The sequence below is a fragment of the Papaver somniferum genome, chromosome 7 (genome assembly GCF_003573695.1).
Source record: "Papaver somniferum cultivar HN1 chromosome 7, ASM357369v1, whole genome shotgun sequence".
Lineage (NCBI taxonomy): Eukaryota > Viridiplantae > Streptophyta > Magnoliopsida > Ranunculales > Papaveraceae > Papaver > Papaver somniferum.
This window is the reverse complement of record NC_039364.1, coordinates 189415810-189427601: the sequence shown is the minus strand read 5'-3', so window position 1 is coordinate 189427601 and position 11792 is coordinate 189415810. Positions and strand designations below refer to the sequence as shown.

Below are 11792 nucleotides of genomic sequence, written 5' to 3'. Positions count from 1 at the left end.
ACATGCCAACCGTAAGATTGGTGGTCCAAGATAGTCGGCATATTCTTCATTCAAAGACCCTTGCGGCCTAAAAATGGTCGGCGTGTTATTCATCCGCGGACCATGCCGGCTATACTTAGTCTGCATCCTATTCAAATGTCGACCAAGCCAACAGATCTTGGTCGGCACCTTATTCAAACCTGGACCTTGCCGACCTTTCATATTTTTAAAACTAAATTTTTTGATCGAAATCGAACTCATAAGACATATAAAACGTTTAATCTACTGAATTCTCATTTTCAAAATTTTAATCAAATGGTGGGTTTGTATGTAGAATTTTAAAGATGGGATTTATGGGTCCAGGGGAATTGGCGGAATTACGTTTCCCTCGCTATATTTGGTTGCCCAAATCCCTGGAATTACGTTTCCAACGGGATTCACTTTTCCAGCAAATCCTCCATATGGAGTCCGACCCCTCCCCTCTAAGATTTGTTGGGAAACTTATCAGAGGATTTATGGATCCACTTTTTTTACTCCAAAACCCATATATATACAATTTTAAGATTCTTAGGGCAATGCCAAACAATACATGGACTTCAACACAAGAAATTTTTATGAATCCTAGTAATCTCAACTGAGTTACCAAACATACGGGATTACAAATTCTTGGAAATTGTGAATTCTGCAACCAAACCCACCATAAAGTCAATTAATTAACCTAATCAGAATTTTTAGTGTTAATTAAACAAGGGCATATTAGTCATTTAGAAAATACAAGGTTAAGGGGTGGCTTCTTTTACTTCAAAATGTCTCCGATTTTGTCTCATTAAGTATACCCCAATTAATTTGGGTATACCCCAATCAAGCGAGGTTTTTTATCACCGGGTACTTAAAAAAAGAAATCAATTAGTTTAGGGGCTGAGGGAGTAATATTTTCCAATCAAGAACTATTCAAAACCTATAGATAGCATGAAACTTCACAAAAGAATCTCATAGCCGATCTTAGAGAATTTAATCCAGTTTTGACACTAAACAACCTCGCAAACCTTTGCCCTTGGAGTAAATACAGTTGATAAGAAAACAGAGTTCGAAAATACACATTGCTCCTGTAGTACCTGTTTCAGGAAGGGTGCTAACATCCTTCACTGAAGGGAACGCATACACATTGCTCCTGTAGACAAAGTATGAGTGTAGGACTTGAAGACTTAGAAGGCTAGTGCCATCTATATTTGTATCCATTGAGCAGGGTTTGACTGGAAATAACCAAAAGAAGTAACCTGAGGGCATTCACAGTGGCAATGCAATCATTTTCCATGCAAGTTTGTGGTCACATTCCAGCAAGCACTGTAAAGATTTCCCTGGTACAGGCTTCAAGAACAAATTACGAAAATAAAAGAGAATGTGGAAAATGCATGATCTATCCAATACATGGAACAAAATCTTCAATTCACTTGGTAAGAAATAACAACAGCGTACAAATTTACATTATCTGAACCAGCATTTTACAGCTCCAACATGCACCTTGGTATCAACAGAAAAGAAGAACTTTCCACTGGTTCAGAAGCTACATTTTACACAAGCTTCAGTAAATAATAACAAACATTGAGTGACCTCTAGTAACAGTTCCAAATCACTCATAGAATTCCCAACAAATTAACTTGTACTTAGGAAAATAGTACTCACAAACCTACCTACTTTTAGTTATAGCATACAGTACACATCATACATCTATGATTTCCTTAATGTGTTGGGTCTGGATTGAATTTCACGGACTCTCTCCAGATTAGCTCTTTGATGTTCACTTCAGTGAATGATGGTTGCTCGAAATCAAAATTGAAGGGCCTAGCACAAATAGGCTCATCATTGATGTCGTGGAGAGATTTCAGGTAAGGATGGCACAGTGCCTCTTCAACTGCAAATGCAACAGGGATAAGACCTCAAGTAGAATTAAACAAAATTGATAACTTTATCATATTGCATGTTACAATGGAGCTGTGATTTCTATACCTGTAATGCGCTTGCTTGGATCGAAAACAAGCATTTTTTCTAGCAGATCAATTGCACCTTGAGACATCTGGGAGAATCTAGCAGAGAAATGTTGTTTTGGATATTGTGGAAGTTGCCTTACATATCTTCGTGCATTATCACTCCGCAAGAACCCCAGGCTGGAGTCATCTGGTGAACCTAGTAGCTTTATGACAAGTAAAGTAATACTTATGTCATACTGATGCCACAACATCTTTTACCATTTAAAAGAGAAAGCATGGATGAAATAAAGGTGAAAACCAAGTAACAGCCAAATAAATATACCAGCACGAACCCCAGAAAAAAATCTCATGAAAACAAGACTACTGGATTTTTTTTAATTACCAAAGCATAAAGGCAGCGTTGCTACTGATAAATCAAGACTAGGATATGGTGGCCAGTGTTTCGGTCTCTCTAATTGCAGTTGATAAGCCTCTTCATCTAGCTAAGAACTATGCGCTTCTAATAAAAGGTTTCCTGAGGGTTTCTCCTTGTATAAATATGTCGGCTCAAACAGAGATGCACCTCTCTGAGGTACGAAACCTTGGATAAATCACACCGAGCCATAAACACAGGTGGGAAGCAGAAGAGCAGGATTGACTGGAAGCTAAAACGTTTAAAACAAGCCTTGCTATTTAGGCAGGACGACAGGATATACAGCAGGAATAACAATCACGGCAAATTAAAACTGAATGGAGCGGGTGGAGAAGTAATTGATATTTAGAAGGTGGAAAAGAGTGTAAATTATGTACACGTAAATGGTGCTGAAAACAACAAAAAATGCAAATAGCAGATGGACCAATATTTCAAATCATACCTCTGTGATGAGCCTCAGCTGATGAACATAATCTTTTCCTGGAAACAGGGGTTCTCGAGTCAATATTTCACCAAGTATGCAACCCACGGACCAAATATCGATCGCAGCAGTGTACTCCGAACAATTAAGGAGCAACTCAGGAGCCCGATACCAACGAGTGACAACATACTCGGTCATGAAATCTGTTTCAGAAGTCGTTCTTGCCAATCCAAAGTCACCGATCTTAAGGTCGCAATTAGCATTTAGAAATAAATTGCTGGGCTTAAGATCACGATGTAAGACATTTGCAGAGTGTACATATCTTAGTCCTCGTAGTAGCTGGTATAAGAAGTACTGCAGTATTTACAAATCACTTCTCAGTTTATTTATTTCCGAGGTACAATATCACATATCTAGCTAAGAAAATTTAACAGTAGGTTCTCATTTAGGTTGATATACATTGTCTGGAGCTAACAAAATTATGCTAGTTTGCTTTCGATTTTGGTAACACTAGTGGGAAAATTCTACTTCAGATTCATGCCACTACAAGTCCAGCTTTTGATTTCCTACTTCCATCACAGACGTGCTAAGTTGCCAGTAAACTTTCTTATTTTTTTTTTAAAGATATAATTTTGTCAATGCTGTGTGCAAACTAACCCCTGCAACAGATAATCTCAGAGGTTCCACTGGTGCTAATCAAGCAAATTGAAAGAACTCCAGATACAGAGATCTTAAAAGTACGTCTAGACTAATTGCACCCACTATCGAGCTTCATTTCTGTGCACTCAATTGCCCGCCCGGGTCGCCTACCCAGTAAATGAAAACAAAGTAATTCAAAAGTACACGTCCTAACTTAAAACAAAAACTCTATGGATCTGTCTCGAATTGTACTGATGGAATCAGTGTGGTACACTGAAAATGTAGCACACTGGTTTATCAAAAATAAATCACCCTTTATGTTAGTGTATTCATGAACTACTACCAAGGTTAACTCTCTCCATAATCCAAACTTTCGACCAACAATTCTTAATCACTTGTAGGTTATTGCATTTTGGCATGGTCCAAAAAGTCTAAAAGGGTCCCGAATGACATGGTTGAAGGATCAAACCTGGCAATGGTCATCTGTTAATTGCTGGGTGGAGCGTATTATCTGATGAAGATCAGTGTCCATCAGCTCATAAACAATGTACACATCATCGAAGGACTCTCGCTGCGGAGGCCGTATTATGTCCTTGATAGCAATAATCTGCGGAAGAAAAACAAATGTGCAGTCAAATCCTGCTATTCCATGAAAATAAGGAACCAAAATTTTACTCTAATACATCAGATAATCTTAAGTAGGCAAGTAAATATAAGATTCAGATACCTATAGACTCCAAACTTAGTCAATTTATCAACTCTGCTACTCTAAGATAATGGTGAATAAGATTGTCACAAACTAGACAAGTACCAAAGTTCAGTTTCTAGTAACATATATTCTAAAACTCTTTTCATAAGCAACTCTGTCATTGTATCAAACCACAGAAAGCAAGTCTTTAAGAAACTTATTGGGCAATCCACACTTACATTTTCATGATCCATGTGTCGGAGAAGCTTAATTTCTCTTAATGTTCGTTTTGCATCTATTCTGTTGTCAAAAGCATTGCCGATTTTCTTAATTGCAACCTCTTCTCTTGTCTCTGAATTTATAGCAGCACTGGAGAGAAAGAACAACATATAACATTACTCGACAAAAAAGAAAGTAATGCGTGAGAAACAAGATGTTTGCATTACACATGCATGAATACAAACAAACAAACAAAAAAAGAGGTCAGAAGAAAAGAAAGAGAAATGCAACGGAAAATTAGATTCACAAGTAAGAGTAGTTTCTTCCGGAAAAAAAAGAACAACCACCATTCATAGTCATTATTTGGACATAATGGTGGATAGAGCGGCCAACGACCATCATTCATAGTCAGCAAGAGTCGATTCACTGGATGCTAAGAACAGCAGAAGGCTTACAATTAATAGAATGGATTAGACTAGTGATGTTAGTCATTCAAAGATCTCATACTTGTTTTCACACCCTCATGCCTAAAAGTGAAGAAATGAAACTAATAGGATGTTTCCTAGTAGTACACAGACTAGCAAATTGGCTTCACAATCTGAAATGATAATAACTGAAAAATCACATGTCATCAAAATATAGTAGTAACAGACACTAAACACTACCTTCCATTCATTAATAAAACCATGAAATACATAAGTCTTGTGAACTACCATAACAAACAGTGAGCGCCTCCTAGCTTCACATGAACTGTTCAAGATATACAAGCATTCCGAATTCTAAATAACACTTATTAATATTTTGAAAGGAAACCCTCTTTACTCTTAGAAATTCTTCAGTGTTATACAGTATAAGAAAGATTCTGTTAGACAAATTGTAAGTAATATCTACTACTGATGTCGACGCGCCGGTCTCATTTCATTTAGTTACTATACTCAAATCCAGCTTGCCGGATTCTAATTTAATGTTCAAAGACAGCTTGATATTGTAATTAAATTAAGAGAAACCCTATTTAAAGAAATTCTGAGATCAAACCAAATTGAGTTTTTGACTTGCTAAAATCAAGCTCCATGTAATCAAGAAATTCCAAAGAAACCCTTACCACCAAATTTAATTTAAGAACATCCCAGTACAAAACCTAAACTCCACATATCATAAGAAGCTCAAAAGAGAAAAATTTATCACACTGGACACAATTACAGGCAGCCTAAGAAACCCAAAAGGAAGACATAAAGAAAAATTGTTACCAAACAATGCCATAAGCACCACGACCAACGGGTCGAATTGGTGGAACGTACTTAGTGGAAACCTCAAATAGGTTTCCATACACATTATATCGAACGTAACGACCTCCATGAGTCAGAATTCCCCTTATGTTGTTATTGTCACCTGGACCAGAACCCGATTCTCCAGACATTTTTCTCTTCTCTTTTCTCAGAGATAATTTCTCGTAGAAACACAGAAATGAAACTTTGGGGTTCTGATAAAATGTTCAGTAATACTTGAAGTCAACGACTTGGAGGATTTATTTTCTCCGTCAGCCCTTTTACTTATCTATCCCTTTATTTTCTCTGCAGTTTCAGAAGCTCTCCGTGTAGTCAAAGAAGGGGACTTTATAAGTAGAGTAGGGTTCTCACTTACCCAACTCTTTCTTTCTGCGCTCCCGCTGAATATTCCGAACCACGTTTTCTTTTTTAATCTTGATTCCGTTTTCTTTTTCAACATCTTGATTTTTTTCATACAAGATGTAAATTCCTTAGAGGAAAGAAGAGCGTTGATTTGAATTTTGGAGCAGCATTTAGGAAATTGTAAAGTGAACGTTCTTGAGGAAGCAAACCTTATAGCGGGTTTGGATACATATCCATCAAGAAGTCAATTTGGGTATAGAATTTCAGAATGATTTCTAAAAGCAGAAAAGTTGACTTTTTGTGAAGCAAAATATCTCAACTTTTGACTTCTACTTCAGAAGCAGAATTGTATCCAAACGCGCTATAAGGTACAATATAAGATTTGTGTCAAATTGGTGTGGTAAATATAAAAAGAAAAAAAAACAAAAGTCAACGCTAAAAAAGCTTAAAAAGGGAAGTTGTAAGAGTAAAATGAACTTTAGGTACTTGTTTGAATTCATATGCTGATTTGATACATGTAGCTGCTGGGTATGATTTCTACAATGTTCTACTTGTGTGCATTTGAAGACTCCATCGGCTGAGCAATTCAACACTCAATGCTCGACCATTCTTTTACACTAACTCACGTAGAAAGTCAATGACGAGAATGAGAAGCCTCTCGCGTGATCTTATGTTTCTGCAAAAACTAGGCCGAAATTGTATAAAAAAAGGATAATTCTATAAATTTTAATTTTGGAGATTATCTTTCTACTGCACTGATGAAAAATACACACCTCATGGTTATGCAACCGATCTGTACTCTCGAGCATGTGCACAATTTGGCCCATTTTAGGCCTTTGTTGTGCATCTGGATCAACGCATCGAAGAGCAAGTAGCAGAACACTTTTGAGTGACTTAGAAGAAGGTATATCAGGCAATTTCGGATCCACTATGTCGTTGTATCTTTGCGTCTCAATCAGCTTCTTTAACCAATCCACCAAACTCATCTGTAAATTAATGACCATGGTTCTCTTAGATAAAAATATGATATTAGTAGATTGCACTACAGGAAAAGAAAATGCAAGTGGTTCTAAGTGAAACCTCTTCAGGGGATTCACTGAAACTGGAAGGGCTCCTCCCGCTAACCATCTCCATAACAAGTACACCGAAGCTATAAACATCGCTTCTGTCATTCAAGATACCAGCACAAGCATATTCTGGTGCAACATAGCTACAAAAATGCATTACAAATTATAAATGCAGCCTTGGAACTATTTTTTCTGTACTGAAGACAAACATCCATCCTACTAATATCAAGCAAGCAACGTGATACATTTTCCTAAGCAAATCTAAAATGGAGTTCATGTGCAGTGCATGTTGGTAGTTAATGTAAAGTGGTTCTAATTGAAAGTATAATAGCAAAATGATTGTAGATTTAAGAAACAAACCCATATGTTCCAATCACACGAGTCGTCACGTGGGTCATGTCAGTATCTAAGACCCTTGAAAGTCCAAAATCAGCAACCTTTGGATTCCAGTATTGGTCTAGCAATATATTGCAAGACTTCACATCACGATGGACGATCTTATGCTCTAGACCTTCATGAAGGTAGCTCAATCTACGGAAAAATGTACCCTATTTGAGTTATATGTACACAAACATTAAATATACATATTGAAGAAAACTTGAATAATTTTTAGAAGAGATAGTATGCTACCCTTTTGCGATTCCGATCAGAATATCCAGGCGCATATCCCATGTTAGAGGGCTGACTTGCATTACATCCTTATGAAGCCACTGGTTGAGATTACCATTGTCCACGTACTCGTAAACAAGCATCCTACTCAAAAAAAGTAACAGATACAAAAATTAGAATAAAGTGTTCACTCTTCGACCAAATATTATTTAACTGGCCTTGTATCAAGAGGAAAACCCCCTAAAAGTGCAACTACAATAGAATATGGATACATATGTAGTTACCTGGAGGAACCCTCCAAACAGTATCCAAGCAATGTGACCAAATTCTTGTGCCTAATATGCCCAAGTGCTTCCACCTCAGCTTTAAATTCATTTTCTGCTTGGCCTCTGATAAGACAATAACACCATAGAATGAACTCAATATATGTAGCAAAAAGGAAAAGGCTAGCAGAAAGCAAATAAACAAAGAGAAAAAAGTATCAAACCAAAACCACAATTATCAAGTTCCTCACTTATTGAAGTTGATTAATTGATTCTAAAGATGTCTAAAGGAAAAAACATAATGCAAAACTCGGTCAAAGGAATTGTCTTTTCTTATAAGAAAAACTCTCTTTTATATGGCACTCACATAACCCCAGCGAAAAGTGTACTCATAAATTGAAATAACAACTTAAACCCTTTCTAAATTTCATACTGCACTGCAATTTCCATACTTGACCACCAATGAAAAGTAGTGGAGCAGGTTTAACTCATAAAGATAGTTATTCCACTCAAGAGTCGAAATTTTGACCCCAAAAACACATTTTGATTATCTTACTAGATTGAATAAGAGAAAATTTTACAATTTTGAATGATTTATTCTGATAATGATCTCCTCTCTGTGTATGTCATACTCACAACATCAAATTTGTTTTAGTACCTAGCATTTAAGTTCAGAATTATCTACCTAGATGGTGCGTGCCTAGATTATCCTCACTAACAACCGATTCTTAAGTCATCTTAATGTGTCTACTTGTAGTTACTGTATCTACAAAAACTTAAGTAGGGAAACAAATTACCTGCTATTGAAGAGCCATTTCACGGCTAACCAAGTACCATCAGGCAAAACACCTCGATAGACGATTCCGTACTGACCTTCTCCAATAACATTATCATTTGAAAAGATATCAGTTGCATCATTAAGTTCTCTCAAAGTAAACCAACGGACCCAAGCCATAGGTGAAATTTCTAACGGAGCTATTGAATCCAATTCAATATCAGATGTTGATCTATTAATTCTATAAGAACGAGCAGAAGAATGTCTATTTGAAGCATGTCTATTAGAAGTGACTGACAATCGATGCTCTGTCTTGTTCACATCGATTTGTACTTGATCAGGAACAAGAGATTGATTAGGAGGAACAAGAGATTGATTAGAAGGAACTGTAACTATCTTTTCTAGGTTAGGGTTTTTAGAATATGAACCAACTTTATGTTTTTTTGAAGATTTTCTGCAACAACAAGTGATGATACAGCATAGGATGAGAAAAATGAACAAGCCGATGCAAATCGTAATTAGAATCCATAATTTAATTCCAAAGATGATAGTGGGTTTTGAAAGCTCAATGTATACTGTATCTATCAATGATGCCATGTATGCTGATAGAAATCTAGTGAGACCATAGGAAGATCGGAAATTTTTATATACGAAGTCGAAGAAGACGACGATGATGTTTGATTACGATTATGAATTTGGTTTTAGAAGAATTTGAATTCGATATCAGTAAATTAGTAAGAGAAATTTCAATAATGAAGTCTGATATCAGTTAGTATCATGGGACACTAAAATACCACTCTGAAACCGTTCGGGAAGAATAAACAGAATTACCGTAATATCCGCCGGGGTGTTTGAAATTTTTCTCTGTTTGAATATTTCTCTTCGTAACCAAAGAAACGAGACTTTACCCAACTAGCTCTAACCTAAATTGCATTTCCTTTCTTTATTTAGCCCTGAACCAAGTACCCTTTTGCGTCAGACTCTAGACGGCACTACAGGTCTTTTGATAGGTTGCCCTTACGCAAAAGCAATGCGGTTTAGCTATGCTTGTGATACCTACTTTCACTACAAATAACTCACTCAAATAAAGCTTAGAGATGTGGTTTTGGAATGATGGTCGGCCACCGTTGAAAGTTTAACATCATATGCCATTGCAAAATTAAAGATAATTCTTCTAAGCAACTTTTCTTTCTAATCGTAGCCGCAAAATATGCATCGTACAAAGTAGCAATGATCTTAAAACAACAACAGAGTAAGTCACTAAACCCGTGAAGTACTGGAGCAGAGGAGATGCTTCACCCAATCTCGAAACGGTTTCGCACGGACGGACAAGATGCAGCCACGACCCTGTGTACAATATAAGAGAGTCGTTATATACATGCATTTCGAACCATCTCAGTATTTAATCCCTTCACTAACCTCTATCTAAGTCCGTCTTCCATGTGGCGGGTTTTCAGCAGAGTAAGCGACACAGAGGAGGCGTAAACCACGGCAAGCGGTATCCGATGCCCAGTTTACAAGATAGAGAAGTTACTTGGCGGGCAGTCAAGATTCTACAAACATACAGCTTGGGGTCAAAAGAAGAGGTTGACAAAAATGTGAGGGAGAGCTAGGAGTAGTGAGAGGAACACTGTAACCTCAAGTGTTTCCCTTTACTTGGAACATAAAATCATATCTCGTTGTAATCACATTAATCAATAGTAAGAACTCAAACTCACCCCCGGAGGTATGTTTTGGATGAACCACGTTAATCAATCACTCGTGACATTTACTTTCATGTTATTTATCTTTTCATTAGCAGTTATGTTGTTGATGAATTTATAACTCGTTTACATTGATTCGACTTACGCAAATGGATTTACTTGAGCATACTGTAAACTTAGTTAGATCGACTAGTTGAGTTTTTAGCTATTACAGTTAGGCGTTAGGAAACATGGAAGTTCATTGGTAAAACATTTATCTTCCCTTCAAAAGCTTTTAGAAAAAAACAATTACTTTAGCTTATTTGGTTCTTCAATCATTTCAGTTTCTTCTTGTTTTAAATCTATTGATAGAATCGTCATATCCGAAGAGATAAGAGGTCGTAGGTATTACATTATGGTAATCACGGATGACCATTATAAACTGCTGTCTATGCTACATAATAACATCAGGGAGTGAGAATCTAATTGTTAACTTATTCCTGCCCACAATCATTACTAGCTAGTGTGTCAGTATTGCTAGTGCTAGCTAATAGTACATATATATTATACCTAAACTCATATCGCTTGGAGTATTTCTCATGATGAGCTTGATTTAATATGCATATAAATGATAAACTCATTGACGAAATACAAGATATTTTCGGAATTGATGATATAAGGAAGACATGATTGTGGTTATACAATAATATTGGCATGGATATACTCCCTCCGTTTCTGGAAAAGTGTTACTTTCACCTTTTCAATTTGGCCTATTTTTAGGCTAAAATTAAAAAGTGAAAGTAACACTTTTCCAAAAACGGAGGTAGTATTATTTTTTTCAATGGGTGAGGGTCCTTGGGCAGCGACCCCTAAATATCCTGACTGATTGGATACAAGGTATCCTTGAAAATGATCGATCTTCCCCAAACCCAATGGGGTTTCCTTGGCGCGAGTAAATTGTTGGGCTACGATCCATGAGTTGTGATCCCAAAAATACTTTTGACTGGATACAAGCAGGTTGTTGGGTACATTTCATGGGCTGTGACCCCTAAAAATGCTTTTTTAGCCGAATAAGAGTTATCATTGAGAACATATTTTGACTCTCCAAACCTACGCGGGGGTCCCTTGGCACGAGCGTATTTTAACATTCTTTTAGGGGCTAAGAAATGTTTTTAATGGTTTGAACAAGCTTTTCAGGTAAGGGTAATCTTAATGGTTTCGCCATGTTCTTTTTGGTATATTGTTTGATGTACTAAAGTCGTGTTTGATCCCCATGGGTACCTAAGCGACCGTTTGGCGGTTCAACACATTTGATAAGAAAAACATAACACATAGTCTTGATCTGTTTGTTTCATTTACTCATAAATTTTCCGTGTTGCTGAATAATTTCCCCAAAATTTTAATGAGGTATCTTCGACTGCA

General features: G+C 36.7%; 2 protein-coding genes across 3 annotated transcripts; both read right to left on the bottom strand.

Moving 5' to 3' along the window:
• Window positions 1–1397: 1397 nt before the first annotated feature.
• Window positions 1398–5918, bottom strand: LOC113299234 (mitogen-activated protein kinase homolog MMK2). The gene is made up of 6 exons (XM_026548223.1): window positions 5594–5918; window positions 4367–4496; window positions 3909–4046; window positions 2822–3154; window positions 1987–2170; window positions 1398–1891 (listed from the first exon to the last, which is right to left on the bottom strand). Exons 1-6 carry the CDS (start codon window positions 5761–5763, stop codon window positions 1719–1721), a joined length of 1128 nt encoding a protein of 375 aa, XP_026404008.1. The 5' UTR covers window positions 5764–5918; the 3' UTR covers window positions 1398–1718.
• A 332-nt stretch (window positions 5919–6250) lies between these two features.
• On the bottom strand, window positions 6251–9712 carry LOC113299233 (probable serine/threonine-protein kinase At1g01540). 2 transcript variants are annotated; one of them, XM_026548221.1, is made up of 7 exons: window positions 8711–9712; window positions 7935–8039; window positions 7672–7794; window positions 7402–7572; window positions 7055–7184; window positions 6748–6960; window positions 6251–6659 (listed from the first exon to the last, which is right to left on the bottom strand). In XM_026548221.1, the coding sequence occupies exons 1-7, from the start codon at window positions 9283–9285 to the stop codon at window positions 6609–6611; spliced, it is 1368 nt and encodes a 455-aa protein (XP_026404006.1). In that variant the 5' UTR covers window positions 9286–9712; the 3' UTR covers window positions 6251–6608. The 2 variants fall into 2 exon arrangements, with proteins under 2 accessions (XP_026404006.1, XP_026404007.1); XM_026548222.1 differs by having other exon boundaries at window positions 6251–6650.
• Window positions 9713–11792: the final 2080 nt, after the last annotated feature.

Coding starts and splice junctions, on each gene's coding strand:
- LOC113299234 (XM_026548223.1), bottom strand. CDS start 5,763: ATGTCTGGAGAATCGGGTTCTGGTCCAGGTGACAATAACAACATAAGG. Junction 2,171..2,821: donor AGCTGAGGCTCATCACAGAG/GTATGATTTGAA, acceptor CTTGTCATAAAG/CTACTAGGTTCACCAGATGA. Junction 1,892..1,986: donor TCCAAGCAAGCGCATTACAG/GTATAGAAATCA, acceptor TTGCATTTGCAG/TTGAAGAGGCACTGTGCCAT.
- LOC113299233 (XM_026548221.1), bottom strand. CDS start 9,285: ATGGCATCATTGATAGATACAGTATACATTGAGCTTTCAAAACCCACT. Junction 8,040..8,710: donor AAATGGCTCTTCAATAGCAG/GTAATTTGTTTC, acceptor TTGTCTTATCAG/AGGCCAAGCAGAAAATGAAT. Junction 7,185..7,401: donor CGTGTGATTGGAACATATGG/GTTTGTTTCTTA, acceptor GCATTTTTGTAG/CTATGTTGCACCAGAATATG.